General features: G+C 34.9%; 1 protein-coding gene across 1 annotated transcript; it reads left to right on the forward strand.

Annotated features, from left to right (window-relative positions):
* Nucleotides 1-1,948: 1,948 nt before the first annotated feature.
* On the forward strand, nt 1,949-2,414 carry LOC120115510. The gene is made up of 2 exons (XM_039136206.1): nt 1,949-2,054; nt 2,101-2,414. The coding sequence occupies exons 1-2, from the start codon at nt 1,949-1,951 to the stop codon at nt 2,412-2,414; spliced, it is 420 nt and encodes a 139-aa protein (XP_038992137.1).
* The last annotated feature ends 18,574 nt before the right edge of the window (nt 2,415-20,988 follow it).

Raw genomic sequence — 20,988 nt, forward strand, 5'->3', positions numbered from 1 at the left:
AACCAATTGAAATGGGATAGAATAAATCGAATCTGATGCATGAAAGGGGAGTTTGTGACTTTTGCCCATGTGACAAGCAACACAACATTAATTCACATTCTTTTGAACGAGTATATTTAAGGATTTGCAGACTTGCTCTAGGGTCCCATATGCAGGATGCCCTAGGCGCCTATGCCAAAGTTCATACAGCTTATTTGGAGACAATGCAAGATAAGTTTGTGCCTAACCACTACTCGTAGTATCCATATTCGACTGAAAGAAATACAAACCACCTCGTTCTTCACCACGCAACAAAATTTCTCCAGACCTCTCGTCTCGAACACAGCAACTTGAAGCTCGAAATTCAAAGTAAACATCGTTGTCTTTAGCAAGCTTTGACACCGAGAGCAGATTTTTCGTTATCGTAGGTACATGCAACAAGTCATTCAATAACAACACTCGAGAATTAGATGTTAAAATAGATCGACCAGAAGTATGAATAGATAAGGGCACACCATTGCCAACAAGCAATTTACCTGGACCTGTAAAATCACCTTTATGACCAATAGTTGAGGCATCAGGTGTGACATGGTGTGATGCGCCGGAATCAACCACCCATGAACCACTAGAGGTAGAAGCGCTATGAGCCTTAGCAAATCCTTTAGTACAGCAGGAACATGCTACATTCTCTACAGCTTCAAGACTAGAGTAATGAGCATTACCAGAATTATCTCTTGATGAAGAACGAGCAGAACCTTTACCAGAGAAATTCTGATCAAATCGATGCCAACAGTCAGCCACTAGATGACCATTTTTTCCACATAGCTGGCACTGAACCCGTGGTCTCCCACGACCGCGTCCACGAGTAGAATAACTAGACTCATTACGATAGGCAGATTGATTTGTAGAATTTGTGTTATTCGATTTGGAACAAGCGCTCAGATTAGCAACATGAGCACTCATTGGAAACTGATCATCTCGAATATCAAATCCAGCCATTTGAGTCTCAGCATTAATCAACAAAGAACATACCTTATCAAGCGAGAGAGAATCTTTCATTGTTGTAATAAAAGCAACATAAGGTTGATAATCCCTGGAGAGGCCTTTTAAGATGCTGGCTACTTGCTCGGCAGGAGAGATCGCACTATCACATGATGCCAATGCATCACAGACTTCCTTAATCCGAGTGAGATAGGTTCTCATGCTGTCATCTCCCTTTTTAAGAGATTGAAGCTTATAATGCAGACTAATGACTGCTGTTGTAGAACGACTCGCGAAGAACTGCTGCACTTTGTTCCAAACAGCCACTGCTGTCTCCGCACCAACAAATTGAGAAAGGAGATGAGAGCTAATGGTTGACAATAGCCACGACGCCAGTGCACTATCTTGTGCTACAAAATCGTCGTACACCTCGTTTGGTATAGATTCACCATTCGCACCTACTATAAATTCAGGCGGAGGCTGCAGCGAACCAGTTAATAACCGCTCGAGGCGATGGCTACGAACCGTTAGCAAAACTTGCTGCTTCCAGAGTAAGAAATTCGACTCATCAAGAACAACATTCACCTTCTTGTGAGTGAACGTTTTAGCAGACCCAGCATCCATGGCTACCAGCAGATGAAGCAGTGAAGCAAAAAACACCTCAGGAACAAAAAGCGACTGATACCATGATAGAATACACTTGAAAGTAAATTTCAGTAAACAAATTCATTATTATTTTTTCATTTCTTGCAGTGAAGGCTTAACGCCTATTTATATAGTTTGTTTACAGCCAATCACAACAGATTTGTAACAACCTCATAACAAACTCTTGACTTCCATACTCACACATACTCAACAACCTCACACCATGCATACAGCTCAGCTGCTAAACTAACTGATATCACTGCTAAACTGACTTCACTCACACTCAATCTCAATATGCTAATAACCTCAGGCTGCCAATGTTAACCAAAATATCTAACCGATGATGTGGTCTCCTTCGGATGAGAATAGTGTTTGCTTGAACACCGATGGAGCTTTATCCCAGTTAACCAAAACCGGCTCCGTTGGAGGCCTGCTTCGAAACTCCGCTGGCGTTTGTTTGGTGGCTTTTTTGTAAATACATTGGTCACATTTCAGTGCTTGAAGTTGAGCTGTGGGCCATTCTCGAGGCTCTCCAAGTACCTTGGCAACGTGATGCTAAACGTGTTCTTGTTCAGACGGACAGCAGCGACACTCACGATCTCCTTTCTCCTCCTTCTATTGGTAGCCCTTTTGCTTTGGTTCGATTAATAGAGACCCTCTATGACAAGCCTTGGTCAGTTGTTTTCATAAAGATCTACTGCGAAGCTAATTCAGCGGCAGATTACATTGCCAAAATGGACACCCCACAGGATGGTTCTGTTTTTATCTTTGATTTTTTTTCTGCCACCTTTACTTGCTATTTTTCATAGGGATATTCATGGCCCTCCTTTCCAAAGGATAAACAGATCTCTGCAATAGTGTTGCCTTCTCTTCCATTAAAAAAAACGATATGATTTTTTTTACTATTAACTTGTTAATATATTTAAATTTACAATAATATTTGGTAAATCATTTTAACTAATAATAAATTTACATTTCAATTGATTATTAAAATTCATATTTCTTGCTATTTTATAACCATTTAAGAAATTTAATGACTCTTTTGTAACATTTAAAAAGCCATTGACAAAAAAATCATTTTTATACCGTTCAATGGCATCTATTACATTTATCCTTAGGAAAAGAAGTTTATGCCATGAGTTAAACGTAACAACTATTCGTATTATCAATTTGGACCTACTAAAGATATTAAAATATATGAACCAAGTTGTTATATATGAATCTATCAAATGACATATGTGGTAAAAAAATGTTATTTTCCCTAAAGGTTTTGGGCTTAAATAAATGCGTTAAAAAATTATAAATAAATCTTAAAGGGGCTAAAATTATAATTATTTTGAAACATATTGTCAATACGGATATGGATATGAAGGTTGCTATATGAAAAATTATAAATAAATAAAAACAATTCTCTCCAAAAAATTTTAGTATAATAACGTTTTAGGTTTTTATTACTCTAAGCTTAAATAAAATTAGACTTTTACTCTTTTCAAATTTTAAATTAAATATTTAATAAATTAATATCATTTTAAACTTAAATAAATTATTCATTTTGATATTTAACTCTAATCCCATCCTTTGTATATATATATATATATATATAGAAAGTGGTAGACTATTTGATACCTAAACAAGTTAATTAACATAAAGTGGTAGACTAAATGCTGAATTCAACCCGACAAATTTGTTTGTTTCTATGCATCAAGTGGCAACTGAGAGCTGAAACTATTTCACGTGCATGCATGTGAGTATTCGATTACCCTTCTCATTACAACCTCTTTGCTAAACAATTAGACCAACAACCATTTATTTCTATAATTATTGCTGTCTGAAAATCTTTGTAAAACCCTGATTGGACAGAACAAACGAGAAATACCTGATATGATTTGTCGGTTATATGTTTTTGATTATTATCCAATTGTTGAACAACATTAGATTTTTCAGACAATGTTTCACAAGCATGTCCTCCCCCCCCCCCCAAAAAAAACACTTATGTTTCATCCTGGTTGAGTTAATTGATTTGATAGGGTTAGAGTTTGTGATTTGAATTATATTGGATTTGGTTCGAAAAGTTTATGGTATAATTTATTTGATGAATAAATAAAATAAAAAGAAAATAGAATTTGTAGTGGATGATGAGTCTCTCGGATGACGAGACTCTTGGATGAAGGGGGCAAAGTTAGGATTGAACAATAAGAGAGGTAAAATTATTTTACTTTGAAACGAACATGATTCTAGAAAGTAATTAAACCATTAAAAATAAGAGAATTATGACTTAATTTTAAATTTTTAATCATTCTTATTTTTTTTTACTTTATAATTATTTATTTATCATTGTTCGTAACAAACATGTCATTGTGTTGAACCTAAAGTTTTGAATTTGTCCCAGCCTGAATTGATGTATCAGACACAATGATTACATGTCGTCTGGTTTACTTAACTTCCTAAAAGTTTTGTTAAATGAATTTGGACAAATTATTCCTTAAAATAAAAAATCTATCCTTTGTTTTCTTAAAATTTTCATGCCGTTTTCGGACAATTTCCTAAAAGTTTACATTGAATCCCCGAACGACCACAACCTCGTCCACAAAATCTGCCACCAGAATCTTGCCGAGAGAACCTTCGATCTAGATGGTCATGGCGAGCATCATCAGGTCTGCTTGTCGACTTATCATGCACAAGATGAGCACTCATCGGTAACAACTCGTCTTGTTCATCAAACCCAACAAGTTGAGTTTCAGTATCTACTAACATAGAACAAATGTTTTCAAAGGGAACAAATTCTCGCATGGTGATTATAATGGTCATAAAAGGCAGATATTTCCTGGGCAAACCTTTCAAAATACTAGCAACATGCTCAACTTGTGAAATAGGACTACCACAATGTTGAAAATAAAAGTCTAAAAGGGTGGCAGCAGCATGCGGCTATAAAAAATTATTAAGCATGATTTTGTTGAATTTTTATATATGGGAAAATTTCTCTTTTAGTCCCTGGACTTTAGGATATTTATAAGATTAGTCCTTAAGCTTAAACTATAAATATCCTAACCCATTTAGCTTCAAACTCATCCCAAATCATTCTAGCTTTCTCCCAATACTAGATAATTTAGAAAGTTTTCTTGAGAGTTGTTTTCTCATTTTTATCAAGAGAGAATTATCATTGTTTTCTCCTTGTTAGATCGAGAGAAGCTGTAATTCTTATTTTCTCATAGTAAAATTCTTCTATCGTTTCCTGTGGTTTTTACCATATATTATTTATGGGGTTTTCACTTAAAATTTGTGTATTATTTATCTTTATTTTTATTTTCTCAATTTATCAATTGTGATTTTGCTCTATCCGATAGCCGTATTCCGTAACAATTGGTATCAAGAGCCAGATTTGAGTGTATAATATCTACTTATTGACTTTGTGGTTGCCACCAAAAGGTGGATCCACCAACATAAGAAAGTAAGAAGGTATTACTCATTCTTTGAAGGTTCTAGAGAACTATTCACGATAGTGAAATAGTGGAAGCTATCCGTAATAGAAGTTATGGCAATAAAATTTGATATTGAAAAGTTCAATGAGAGAAATTTCTCATTGTGGAAATTGAAGATGAAGGCTATCCTGTGGAAATACGGTTTTCTAACAGCTATCAATGAAAGGCCGATAGATTTCACAGATGACAACAAATGGATCGAAATGGATGGGAATGTTATGACAAACTTTCATCTAGCATTAGCAGATGAAGTATTGTCAAGCATCGAGGATAAGAAGACAACTAAGGAGATATGAGATCGTTTCACCAAATTGTACGAGGCCACATCATTGCACAATAAAATTTTCCTTAAGAGGAAATTGTACACTCTCCATATGCCATAATCTACTTCAGTGACGGAGCACTTAAACACGCTGAACACTTTATTTTCTCAACTTACATCCTTAAGATGTACAATAGGAGAACAAGAACGTGTTGAACTTCTACTTCAAAGTCTACCTGATTCGTATGATCAACTCATCATCAACTTGACAAACAATAATGTCACCAGTTTTCAACTTTCAAAAATTTCAAAGCGCGGTAGAACTTGATTCTGGAAATAAGATAAAGTGTTTCAGAACAGATAATGGAGGAGAATACACAAGTGAAGAATTTGATGACTTTTGCTGAAAAGAAGGCATCAAAAGACAGTTCTCAATGGTGAACACTCCTCAACAAAATGGAGTGGAAGAGCTGATGAACATAACCTTGTTAGAAAGAACAAGAGCAATGTTGAGGGATGCAGGCCTAGAAAAATCATTTTGGGCAGAAGCAGTCAATACCGCCTGTTATTTGGTGAATCGAGCTCCATCAATTGCAATAGAGATGAAGACACCAATAGAGATGTGGACTGGTAAACCAGCTAATTATTCAAACCTCTATGTATTTGGAAGTATTGTGTACGTGATGTACAACTCCCAAAAAATTTCAAAGTTGGATCCAAAATCTAGGAAATGAAAATTCTTGGGATATGCTGATGGTGTAAAGGGGTATCGCTTATGGGATCCCACTACCCGTAAAGTGATCATTAGCAGAGATGTTATCTTTGTAAAGATAAGCTACAAAGAAAAGAAGACGATGATAGCACTAAAAAGTCAGAGACTACACAGATACATGTGGAAAAGGAGGTTGAACAAGGAGATTCTTCTGAAGTAGAACCATCACATGATGAACAATAACCAGAGAGTTCTGAAGCTCCAACAACTCGTCAATCAGATCGTGTGAGAAGACGTCCCAATTGGCACCCAGATTATGTTATAGAAGAAAATATTGCATACTGTCTTTTAATAGATGACAGTGAGCCATCAACATTTCAGGAGGCAATAAACAGCTTTGATGCTTCACTATGGATGATGGCGATGCAAGAAGAAATTGAAGCCCTTCATAAAAAATAATACATAGGACCTTGTGCCACTACCACAAGGAAGGAATCCAATTGGTAACAAATGGGTCTTCAAAATCAAGCGAAATTGTGACGATCAAATGGATAGGTATCGTGCATGATTGGTGGTCAAAGGATATGCTCAAAAAGAAGGTATTGATTTTAATGAAATCTTTTCTCCTGTGGTTCGACTAACAACAATTCAAGTAGTCTTGGCAGTATGTGCTACATTGAACTTACATCTAGAGCAACTAGATGTTAAAACAACTTTTCTTTATGGAAATCTTGAAGAAGAGATTTATATCCTCCAGCCTGAAGGTTTTGAAGAATAAGAAAAGAAGAACTTGGTTTGTAGGTTGAACAAATCTTTGTACGGTCTAAAGCAGGCACCGAGGTATTGGTATAAGAAATTTGATTCCTTCATTATGTGCCTTGGATACAACAGACTTAATGCAGACCCTTGTGCTAATTTCAAGAGGTTTGGTGATAACGATTTTGTTATATTGCTGTTGTATGTGGATGACATATTGGTTGCAAGACCCAAAAAAGATCATATTGAAGAATTGAAGGCACAACTAGCTAGGGAATTTGAAATGAAAGACTTGGGATCATAAAACAAGATTCTAGGGATGCAAATTCACTGAGACAGAAATAATAGGAAGATTTGCCTTTCACAAAAGAATTACTTGAAGAAGAACTTGTCACGATTCAACATGCAAGATTGTAAGCCAATTTCTCCAGTATAAGTCCTAGCAGTGAAGAAGAGAGGACGGAGATGTCTCGAGTACCGTATGCATCAGCAGTGGGAAGTTTAATGTTCGCTATGATATGCACAAGACCAGACATTGCACAAGCAGTGAGAGGGTTAGTTGGTACATGGAGAATCCAGGCAAAGAGCATTGGAATACAGTAAAGAGGATCCTGAGATACATCAAAGGGACCTCAAATGGTATATTATGTTACGGAGGATCAAACTTACTAATTAATGAGTATGTAGATTCTGACTATGCAGGGGATTTGAATAAAAGCAAATCTACTACAGGATATGTGTTCAAAATTGTTGTGGAGCTATAAGTTGATTTTCAAAATTGTAGTCAGTTGTGGCTACATCCACAACAGAGGCAAAATATGTAACTACATAAGCCAGTAAAGAAACAATTTGGTTGAAGATGTTATTGGAGGAGCTTGGGCACAATCAAGAGTATGTCTCTCTATTTTGTGACAGTCAAAGCGCCTTGCATCTAGTAAGGAATCCAACATTTCATTCAAGGACAAAACACATACGAGTTCAGTACCATTTCATTCATGAAAATGTGGAAGAAGGGACGATAGATATGCAGAAAATCCATACCAAAGACAACATAACAAATTTCATGAAGAATGCAATCAATGTTGATAAATTTACCTGGTGTCGATCCTCTTATGGTCTGTCAGAAACATAAGCAACATGAAGGTACAAGGTAGAAAGAATTGTGTGAAGATATGATTGTTCTAATCAAATCTTCAAGTGGAAGATTGCTGAAAATAAAAGTCTAAAAGGATGGCAGCAGCCAGCGGCTATAAAAAATTATTAAGCATGATTTTGTTGAATTTTTTATATGGGAAAATTGCTCTTTTAGTCCCTAGAATTTAGGGTATTTTTAAGATTAGTCCTTAAGCTTTAACTATAAATACCCTAACTCATTTAGCTTCAAAATCATCCCAAATCATTCTAGCTTTCTCCCAATACTAGAGAATTTAGAGAGTTTTCTTGAGAGTTGTTTTCTCTTTTTTATCAAGAGAGAATTATCATTGTTTTCTCCTTGTTAGATCGAGAGAAGTTGTAATTCTTATTTTCTCATAGTAAAATTCTTATACCATTGCCCGTGGTTTTTTACCCTATATTATTTAGGAGTAAAATTTATGTATTCTTTATCTTTATTTTTATTTTCTCAAATTATCAGTTGTGATTTTACTCTATCCGATAGCAGTATTCTGCAACACACAAGAATCTAACGCATCACATACCTCTTTAACATTGGTGAGATACACCCTCATGCTATCACTACCTTTCTTGAGCAAGTTGAGCTTGTAGTGTAAGCTCATAACTGTCGTTGCAGACCAATTAGCAAAGAAACTAAGCTTCGTATGCCAGACAGCTATCGTTGTCTCTGTTACAACAAACTGATGAAGAAGATGAGGACTAATGGTAGACAAGAGCCAAGAAGTGAAGGAACTATCTTGAGCAACAAATTCTTCATATAAATCACTAGGAACAACAACACCAGCTTCATCAAAAACCATTTCAGGCGGAGACTGCTCTGACCTTGTCAGAAGACGTTCGAGTCGATGGTTGCGAATCATAAGCAACATTTGCAGCTTCCGTAGCAAGAAGTTCGTTTCATCTAAAACAACATTTGCCTTTCTGTTTGTAAAAGTTTTGTCGATATTTGTAGAGGACTCCATGAAAGGCCAAGAAGAGCACAATAGAAACGAGCCAAGCAACATCAAGATCTAGTAGCGAATGATACAATATTGAGAAACCTACATAAAGCTCATAACAACTAGAAAGATATTTTTTTATTTCATGCACTAGAAATTTTGATTACACAAACGATTACACAACCGATTACACAACCTTTATAGCACCTGTTGGTGCACGGTTATCTTGCAAAACTAAGTAGGTTAGGCTTCACTGAAATCCTAACCACCTAACTACTCTTCAACAATCATCTAACCGTGCAACTAACAATACACACATTGGATATGCTTCATGCTTCATTCAACACTCGTGGGACCAGCTTCAGTCCCAATAATGCAAAACTATGACTGCATATTGATTTCCATTAGTATTAGTTGAATGCATTTGGAATCAAACACAATCATTGAGAAAACATGTTTTTTTTTTTCAGTTTCCACTACAATTATCGATCCTTAAATTGTTTACAAGAGACAAACAACGGAGTCCTCTTTGCTCAGTGGAAAATGGACGCGTGGAGTGTCTCTAGTTTGCTTCATTTTCACTCATGGAAGATCCCGTTTAAAGTATACATCAAACTAGAAAATATTCAATTCGAAAAAAATAGCTTGTGTATTAGCTTTGGCTCAAGGGTATAGTCCACTCAGAGTCTTGCACTGAGCCGAAGCTATGAAAAGTTTGAGCTTGAATCGAAATCTGAGTCTCAATGTTAGACTTCAGCTTCATTCCTTGAAACGTAAGGTTGGAGTTGATTTTTTTAGAGCCAAAACGTGTAAATTTATCAGTGTACTAGCTTATAAATTTACAGTTTTAGGATTGAATCATAAATTTTTCATTTTAAGAGGATCAAAGATGTAATTATTAACTTACAATATTTAAATTTTAAAGAGACTTCTGTAAAATTTAACCAATTTAGGAGGGGCAAATGCCCTTACCAGCCCCTTGGCTTCGCCCCTTGTCGATAGGATACAAAATTTGAATTGCACGTGCTTACTCAATTAGGGTTTTGAATGTGATTGGTTGATGCGACCAGTCAAAATTGTACAAAATCAATATGAACAACACTTGGAAATTGTAAAAAATATGTTCTTGTTTATGAGATTTTGGTGGCCCCGGATTAATTTAAAATTTGGGCCTCTAGTAATAAATATTAAAATTTTTTAAGAGTATACATATATAAATTAATTTATTTCTAAATTAAATTTTTATTACACTCAACAAACTATCTAATAAATAAATCAAATTTCACATAAAAAAATCAAGAAAATTTATTGAACACCCAACTACTACATAAAACAATTTCTACGAGCATTACTAGATGCAAAATCACTAACAATGGTGTCTATATCATTATAATCTAACATATTTTTCTCAATACATAAAATGACTAGACCATTCAATCTTTCTTGTGAAATTGATTACCTCAAATATGTTTTCAACAATTTTAACTTCAAAAAATTTCTTTCAACCGATGCAACTGTCATCGACATAGTTAAGAGAATTCGATAAGTAATTGAAACATTTGGATAACAATCCACAACTCTGACAAACTTGAGAATTTCAAATGCTAAGATTAACTAATTTGGCAAAGTCATTTTTAACACCTTCAATTATGAAAAAAGATCTTCTGCATCAATATCAGACAGATCATTATGAGAAAAACAGTCTTAAAGTTCATGCAAGATTTTCTTAACTCATCATTGTCCAAACATTTTAATCTTTTGGAATCAATTAAAAGTCCAAAAATATTATCAAATAATGTTAATTGTTCAAATATATTTTTCAAAGAAGTTATAACTAAATCTACAATCACAAGAAAATAATTAACTCTAAAAGATTCTTCAGGTGATTATATTTCTTCTTCATTATCATTCTCATCAAATTTTCTTTTTCTAAACACATGACATTTTGTTGGAAGTGTTGGTTCTATATTCATATCAAATGCCATGCTTTTGGTAATATCCAATGCAAGACTCAAACCCTTTATGTCTATATTTCTCAAAGAATAACATTATACTTTCCACTTCATTAATTGTAGTTCCAATGCACATAGATTTAGATTGCAATTTCTTACTCACCTTATTAATAATAAATAAAATCTCATACCAAATTACCAAACTAAGTAAAAACTCAAAACTCGCAAGATAATTAGCTAAACTTTCCGTTTCCACAAATTAAAAGTATTCAGGATTAAGAAAATGGTCAGCAGCATGTAAAGGACAATGTAGTTGACATTCTCATCTCTTGTCTATCATTTTAAAGAATTCAGAGTACTTGGATTCAGTCTCATTAAATGAAGCCGCAATAGCTTCTTTAACACGATCCATAATCTCATATATGTATCCCATGATAGGTTTTTTCTTTCCATCAACTTTTCTTAGTGCAGGAACTAAAAGACCACTTAACTTCAATGCATATACAACACTATTCCAAAGGAAGGCATCAAAATAGTATCAGCAGCTCTTTTCCCCTGGTTCCGTAGACCCTTAGTTATCTCTCCATTCTTGAGATACAAACATCTTTCTTAAGTTATCTTGTTTCTTGTGTATTGATGAAAATGTGATAAAGGAAATAGCAAATCTTTTCTTCGCTGGCCTTAGTAAGTTCCTTTGTTTGGTGAATTGTCTCATCATACTCAAAAGATCTGGGCGTTGATAAATGCAACTATTAATCTGAATCGCCCTCTTTAAGGCCTTATCGAACAGGAATTGCTCTAATATCTTCAAGCATTAGATCAATAAAGTGGGTTGCATTAGGAGTCCAATACAAATTTGGATACTTTGCCATCAAGAGTGTACCTGCAGTAACAAAGTTGATCCCATTGTCTGTAATAACTTGCACAACATTGTTAGCACCTACTCCATCCACAATTTTACTTACCAATTCAATTAACTTATCACCAATCTTTGAATAGTTTGATGCATCAACGGGCTCGAGAAACATTCTTTCTTTTGAACAATTAACTAAAATGTTAATGATTATCCTTCCACACCGATCAGTTCATCCATCCGACATAATAAAACATCTTGTTTTCGCCCATTCTTCTCTATGATTTCTCATAGTCTCATTAGTATTTGCAACTTCGTTCTTCAACAAAGAGACTCTCACTTCATAAGTACTCGGTGGCTTCATTCCAATTTCAACTCTAGTGATTGAATCAATCGCCACTTTAAAGCTAGGATGAGTGACAGCGTTAAAGGGAATCGTAGCATCATACAACCATTTAGTAAAATTAACACATGATTTCTCCCTTTGTTCTTTCTTGTAGGTGTCATTAATGGACATTTTCTTAACTGTTGTTTGTGTAGGAGATTTGATAAAAGAGTCCATTGGACCTACTTGTCTTGCCCTTTTAACATTTGTCATTGATGTTTTGACTTTTTTTTCCTTTTGGTTCAGATCTTAACACTTGCATTTCATCTTCTTCATCAAAATCATCCATTTGATCATAATAATTCTCATGTCATTCATGCACCAAATTCATCTTCTCTCGTTCTTCCTTTTTCTTGAGTAAATATTGAGTTATTTCTTGTCTCACGTTATCAAGGCACTTGTTATAAGATATTACATTTCGGTGTCCACCCGCTAAATGTTGTTTAAGCCTATGGATTCCTCCTCTGCAAACTTTCGCACAATATTTGCACGTAATATTGTTTGTGACCTTTGGATCAACTAAGTAACCATGATTCTGACCCAAATTAGTTCTTCTCTCCTTTTCCATATTTGTCTCACTCTGCCAATAAAATAAATGTATAAAAACAATTTAAAGAACTAACTGGAATGAACTAAATAAAATATTAATTTGTATTATAATAACATCGGGTAAAAATATGGTTAAACCATTAATCGACAATTAGGATGCCACACAAAACATGTTGACAAAATTAAGGATAAACAGACCAAGAAAATGAATGATGGAGATGGTAAAAAAATGAACAATAGTTCGTGATCCAAAGAAATAAGTTCGTGCAAATAGATGGTAGTTTGTGCGCCTAAGATAAATGGGTTTTGTCTTTCTTGGTTTTTCATTTAGAGTAGTCCACAAATATCATTCCTCAACGTTAATGGTGATAAAATAAATAAAAAAAATGGATATTCCCGAAGAGCAGTACCTCTAGATAGAGATGAAGCCAAAGCTTGTTGAGGAAGAAAACTGAGTCCCCGCCAAAGTCAATCCCCCCTTTTACACTTTTTTGACTTATCCCATTTTCCCTTGTTTTATTTTAACTTTTAGGTTCTATTTATTAAACTTTTTAAATAACTCAAATTAAATTAAACCGTGATAAAACTAATTCAATTCAAGATTAATTTAAATTCAATTCAATTTAAATTTTTGAGATCGACAATAGAGATGTTTATCGACTACTAGTTCGGATTTCTTATAGAATGGCATCGCCTTTTATATTACATTATATATGAGTGTTGATGGATATAAACTGGTTTATCAATAATGGCTATTTAAAATAAACTAACTTAATGTAACACCCAAAGATCGATGCAGGTGACCCGATCCGATCCGAGATGTCATATTAAGGCCACCGGAGCGACCCACAGTAAAAATCCCGAAAATTTTTAAAATTTCTATTAAAGCACATAAAATCGTAAAACAATTTATATATTAAAATTATAATTTAACAATATCCAAAAATAAAATAGATTTCAAACTCGAATATAAAAACAGAATACAACCTAATACCCCCTAATCACATGCACCGTACTCCGCAACTCACGCTGGTGGAACTCCAATATCAATGTCGATAGTTGTACTGGATGAATTAACCTGAAATATAGAGTAAAAAAGCGAGGTTTGGGAAGCTCAGTAATATCGAACTACCAAGTGATGCTGAATGACATGCAGATAATAGGCAAGCATAATTTTCCTTTTTGATTCAGACATCTACAGATTTTTGTGATGAGCTAAGGTCCCACTAATATTTTAGGTAGCATAACACATGAAGCTTACAATTTAGAGGAAACGTTCGGAGAACCAAGTTCAAGAGATCAGAACAGGGTATCTAGTCTACTCCCACAAAACCAGTGAAAAGGTACATATCTTTTTTTAAACAGTAAAAGTTTAAAATGTATTTTTAAAACCATGGCAAAAACCCTCCAACCGAACGCCAATATACAATTTCTCAGAACTGTATCCATAAGGACTTACCCTATGCCCTTTGGGCATAGGTGTCAATCTAAGGGAACACCTTGGGTCCATAAGGTTTTAACCTAGCCGAAGCGTAGGTGCCCACCTGAGGGGAGTTCCCTCAGGTTCATAAAGATTTACCTAAAATACATAGCAGAGGTGCCACCCTAAGGGAGTTCCTTAGGTTCCATAAGGTCTTGCCACTAGGCTCATTAGGCCTAGGAGCCCACCCAAGGGTCACCTTAGATTCATAAGGAATTACCAGTTCGATCGATCTAAACCTATATAAAGAATTACCAGTTTGATCGAGCTGAACCCACCGTAAGGAATTAAAGTTCGATCGGTCTGAACCTATATAAGGAATTATCAGTTTGATTGATTTGAACCTATAGAGAATTCATACCAGATCTCATAGTACCTCGAAGAAAAACATTTTTCATACAATAACTAGTGGTGGTATGAAATCAGAGTTCAGACATATTAATTCAGTAGAAATGGTATCCAGAGATCATGAATTAGACAGGCAGACTTAAAACTTCAGTAACTCATAAATCTCGGTAAAACACATTTCAGAATAAATAAAACAATCATAAAACACATTGGGAACACACTAGAGGATTCATTTATTTTCTAAAGGTACTAAATTTATTAGGCAGGGAACCATGAAACTTCTATAAACAAATTAAATTTAGAAATGAGATCCCTATAAAAGGGTTTGATAGCTGAGAGATTCATCAGTTATTCAAGACATGATTTATCAAGATCATATAGTATTCGGATACCTTTCGTAGGCACTATGTAAGCAAAAATGTATTCAGAATCCTTTGCATCAGAGTTACCTTTGATTTCAGATATAACATGAGTGATTCAATTATTTAGGAAATCATGGGCATTTCAGACATTTTGGTTCTTGGAGAATTCTCAGTAATTTAACTCAATAAGTATAGAGCAATGATTTGTGGTATTCAAGATTATAAAAATTGAACTATCAGGATTTCGAGTCTGATTGATCTACATTTCCCAATAATGTGATACTTGTAAATCAATTGGACCGTGATACTTCACAATTATTCACTTCTTATTACTGACTGCACCAGCAGATCTAATCAATATCATAATCATCCTTGATTAATTCTTGAGGAGACGAATATATATTCCATTGGTATTTATTTCATCTCTGTGTCGTAATAGTATCCAAAATGTCTAACAACTTTAGTCGTGTTTCATAACCTCTAGAGGCAGTACAATAATTTAAGTTCATAGGTATTCCCAAAGTCTATCTATAGTATTTTTTACACTTTAAGGGTATTATCGTCATTCCATTCAATTCTGTCAGTGACATTACTTTCGATAAATTAGGCTTCAAGGTATTCTAATTCCTTTGGAGTTTAGGGTATTTTGGTCATTTGAACATTGGAGGTTATGTAACATCCTCAGTGCCAGGTTAGTGGCTAATTGTAAAATTTTAGAATTTGGAGACTAAAGTAGAATAATCAAATAGTGTAAGGACTTATATATGAAATGTTGTGTATTATCAAATTATAAAGAAGGAGGAATTGAAGGATAAAATGGTAATTGGCAGGAAATAATTAAATTGTTATGGTTATATATAACCCACGTGGAATGAAGAGGGGTGCACACAAAAGCTTCCAGAGTTCTCTTCCTCTTCTTCTTCCTTCATGCGTGAGAGACAAAGCCAAAGGTGAGTTTCTGGTTACTTGATTTCTTGTTAAATTTAAGGTTGTGTTATGATCATTAGATGATAACTAAGCTTAAGAAAAGCTTAAGTTATCTTAAAATCAAAAGATGATGGAGTTAGGAGAGATTAAAGATTAGGAGTTCTTAAATGAAATCTTGAAATAGAGTTCATAATTGGAATTGGAAGTTGGATTTAACTTGCCATCAATCTAATTAAGGAGTATGAAGATTTATAATTAGATTTAGAACATGTTGAAATTCGAGTGTGATTCTTGAATTCTATATAGAGGATTGGATTTTTAAAGTTAAAGAGGTATTGAATGAGTATTAATTGGTTTAAGTAGGTGCATGTAAGTTAAGGATATAAAAGGGGATGAAATATGGCACAATTGAGCTATAATGAAGTGATTTTCGTGCTTAAAATGTGAATTCTGGGCAAGGGGTATTGGTACCCATTCAACAGGTACCGATACCTCCAGAGCAAAATTCAAGAAGATATTCAAAGGGTACTGATACCTTCAGGAGTGTATCGATACCCCCTTGAAACGAAAAATTTTGAATACAATTTAGGTATCGATACCTAGGGAGTGTATCGATACACCAATTAAGGAATGTACCGATACCCTATAGAGTGTATCGATACCTACGTTAAACAAGAAATGAAATTAGCCTTTCTTTTAGTCTAAGAAATGAAAGATTAGAGTATATCAATTAGAATGCTAATATGGATCCATGTAAGATTATGTAGATACTAAGCGTAATCCCGTTCTGGAATAATCGAAGAATTAGGGTTGATTCAAAGCAAGCAAGGCTAAGGTGAGTGCATAATATAGGTATAATTTAATGGAAATAAAACTTGTGATAACTCTATTTCCTAGGGTAATGTTATAATCTAATAGTTATGTACGTGCATACATTATAGTCTTTATTAAACATGCATAAGTTATATATGTTTGTATATGATTCAATACATGTTATATGACTCATGTGAATGTATTCCAAATACTTATGTTATAATATGAGATGGATGATTATATGTGCATGAGAATGTGATAGAAGAAAATATATATGTGATTTCAAAGGAAATGACATAAGTACATGTTGATATGAAGTATAATATTAATGCCCATGTGATGCAATATGAGAGATATATGTATAGTTGGAACGCCAAGAGTCGAGGGTTTCATAGGTCATTCGGGACATATTCACAGGTCATTCGGGAGAAATTTCATATGCCACTCAGTGGGAATTATACGAGTTGTGGTAACAACAGATGTGCACAACCTCTATGTATTCGGTTACCTTAAGTTCCCAGTATATGCATGGGCCTATAAAGAATATGAAAAGTGAATGTATTGCATTATAGGTTATCGTATTAGTATTGATTATAATGAATCATATGAATTGAAATGGAATCATGAATGATAGTGATGATTTTGTATTCTGTTATATCTTCATATTTATAAGAAATGCATTATTATAAGTTTATGCCTCACTAAGTCTATGACTTAGCGTATAAGTGAATTACACATAGGTACAGAAAAGCAAGGAGACTAGTCTTAGGAGCATCAGAGCATCATATTACAACTTGAAGATCAAATAGGAAACACCTTACATAGTATGTTCGTTTATGTGGTATATGTGTTGGCATGTAAATTGAAATGCATAGTATGTATGCTCTGATCAAGTTTGTAAGGTTTTGAAATTTTTTATGTAAATATATCTTGTGTTAAATAAAAGTTTAAATTTACTTCAGTTTTTATGAATGTACATGATTCAAAAGGTCAATATGACACATCGGATTTGTATCTGAGTCGGGTACGAGTTGGGGGTATTACATTTAATGATATCAGAGCTATGGTTTCGTCGATTCTCGACATAAACCAAAGTTCATATTGTCTTAAAAGTGTACATACCAACATAGTAGTAAGAACTTCTGATCTGATAAGAGTAATGAGTATGTTGTTTAACTAATAGAGATATTTGGTTATGTCTTATTAGATGTCTGGACAAGATAGCTCCCAAAGTGAAGCGGAAGATGAGAGGCTAGCCGAAAGTAGTAATTCACCTGCCCTGGCCAGGGAATGTGAGGTGAAGAACAGACACCCTCTGGGTTGCTTGTACAAGATCAAGACGTCTTTTTCAGGACGTTGGATGCAATCTTGACGCGTTTTCAACCTCATGCCTCCTCAACACAGAGGATGAATGTTGCAAAGGAGCTGAAAGGATTAAGAGCTCCTGAGTTCAAAGGTGAAGCTGAGGAGGGTCCCATTGCTGCGTACATTTGGCTTAATGATATGAAGATCATGTTAGAATGACTTCACTGTTCTGATGTGGAGAAGCTAGACAGAGTAGTCTCCTTGCTTCATGGGCAAGCGAGAATTTGGTGGACAAATGTCACTTTGAGGATGACCATTGATCAAGTGACATGGTCTCTGTTCCTGGAAGAGTTTCAGCACAAGTACATAGGAGACCAGTTCATCAAGAATATGAAGCAAGAATTCTTAAATTTAAAGCAAATGAACCGCACTGTATACGAGTATGTGTGCGAATTCAATAAGTTAAGTCGCTTTACAGTATAATTGGTGCCTACAAAGAAAGATGCCTACGAATTGTTTGTTGAGGGCTTAAGTCTAAGGCTGAACAAGATGTTGATTGTGCTGAACCTGTCTTCATTTTAAGAGAGATAGATATTCTGGCTTTTGATGTCAAGAGAGGTCAGAATCTGTGGCATCATCTACTAAAGGATCAAATCAGTCAAGAGCTAGACATACTCAATCTGTAGGGTCTGGTAATGGGCGAGCACATCAGAGTCAAGTTAGATAGTGTCATATTTATGGAAGAAACTATAGCGGGATATGAAGAGTTAAATCTGGAGCTTGTTTCTGATGTGGGGAAACAGAGCATTTTATGAGAGATTATCCTTTGAGGGTTGAAGAGCCTACTCAATCGGAAAGATCTAATTCAATATCTTAAAGGGGACGAGGTAGATGTAGAGGAAGAAATCAGACATAATCTTCTACTCAATAGAAAGTATGATCCACTGCTCGGGTGTATAACTTCAAAACCAATGTAGACCGAGATGATCCAGAAATAATTGTAGGTACCTTTCTATTGTTTGATAAACGTGTTATGGTATTGATTGATCTGGGGTCTACATATTCATACATTAGTAGTAAATTAGTGAGATAATTGAACATTCCATTAGAAGCTACCAGTAATGAGGTGATAGTGACAAATCCATTAGGGCATAGTGCTCGGGTGAATTTGGTGAGTAGAGGATGTCCCATACAGGTTCAGGGAATTGAATTCCCTGCTAATTTGAAGGAATTACCCTTTGAGGATTTCTAAGTAATACTGGGAATGTACTGGTTATATCGTTATCATGCAAATGTTGATTGTAGATTGAAGAGAGTAACGTTAATCAGTTCAAATGGATTGGAAGTGGTAGTGTTCGGTGAAAGATAGAATCCATTGGCAAATGTAATCTTAGTGATATGGGTAAAGAAGTTACTGCTACAGGGATGTCAAAGATTCATTGCTAATGTGTTGGATGTTAGAGCCAAAGAAAAGAGGATTGAAGAAATTCCTACAGTCAAAGAGTTCCCAGATGTATTCCCTGCAGAGTTGCCAGGGTTACTTTCGGACAGAAAAGTGGAATTCTAGATTGAAAAAATGCCTGGAACTACACCTATTTCCATGACACCATACAGAATGGCTCCAAAGGAGTTGCAAGAGTTAAAGATACAATTATATGAGTTGTTGGACAAAGGATTTATAAGACCTAATGTTTCACCTTGGGGAGCTCCAGTGTTGTTTGTCAAAAAGAAGGATGGATCAATGCGTCTCTACATCGACTACAGGAAGCTCAATAAAGTAACTATTAAGAATAAGTATCCTCTTCCTAGGATCGACAATTTATTTGACTAGTTGAAAGGAGCTTCGGTCTTCTCTAAGATTGATTTACGATCGGGATATCATTAGTTGAAGGTCTAGGAGAAATATATTATAAAAACCGTATTTAAAACGAGGTATGGCCACTACGAGTTCATTGTGATGCCCTTTGGAGTTACGAATGCACCAGCTGCTTTCATGGACCTGATGAACCGAATATTTCAACCTTATTTGGACCAATTTGTAGTGGTGTTTATTGATGACATATTGGTGTATTCAAAAATGAATGAAGAGCATAGTGCACATTTGAAAATAGTTTTGAAGACTCTGCGATACAAGAAGTTATATGCCAAGCTATATAATTATGAGTTTTGGTTGAATGAGGTAATATTTATCGGACATGAGATTTCTTGTGGAAGAAATTCGAGTAGATCCTTAGAAAGTAAAAGCTATTCTCGAATGAGAGGTTCCTAAGAATGTATATGAAGTTCAAAGCTTTCTGAGACTTGCCGGTTATTATCGAAGGTTCGTTAAAAACTTTTCGATGATTGTTTTACCTTTGACTAGGCTGATGAAAAAAGGTGTGACATTTGTGTGGACTCCTGAATATCAAGAAAGTTTTGGCATGTTGAAAAATATTTTGACAAAATCTCCAATATTAGTTCAACTTGAGTCCGGTAAAAACTACGTGGTGTATAGTGACGCGTCCCATAATGGTTTGGGATGTGTATTAATGCAAGAGGGAAAAGTGGTAGCGTATGCGTCGAGGCAATTAAAACTGCACGAGAAGAATTATCCGACGCACGATTTGGAAATGGTTGCAGAAGTGTTCGCTCTTAAGATCTGGCGTCACTACTTGTACGGTGAACGATGCTACTTGTATACGGATCATAAGAGCCTGAAGTATCTGATGACTCAGAAGGAGTTAAATTTAAGGAAAAGAATATGGGTGGAATTTCTAAAAGACTATAATGTAGTAATCGATTTCCATCCTGGGAAAGCAAATGTGGTGGCAGATGCTTTAAGCCGAAAGACGTTTGCAGCTTTACGAGCCCTGGAAGCTAAGTTGTCAATGAATCACGATGGTGCTTTATGTGAAAAATTATCCCTTCGGCCATAATGGATAGATATAGTCAAGGAATTGCAACCTCTAGATGAAAAGTGTTCAAAGAAATTACAGCAAGTGAGAAACGAAGAGCTTACTGATTATGATATAAAAACTTATGGGAATTTGTACTATCGAAGGAGATTAGTAATTACGTATAATGCTGAGTTGAAGAATGATTTGTTATCG

Source organism: Hibiscus syriacus, unplaced genomic scaffold (assembly GCF_006381635.1).
Source record: "Hibiscus syriacus cultivar Baekdansim isolate YM2019G1 unplaced genomic scaffold, ASM638163v2 tig00110264_pilon, whole genome shotgun sequence".
In the NCBI taxonomy this organism is placed as follows: domain Eukaryota; kingdom Viridiplantae; phylum Streptophyta; class Magnoliopsida; order Malvales; family Malvaceae; genus Hibiscus; species Hibiscus syriacus.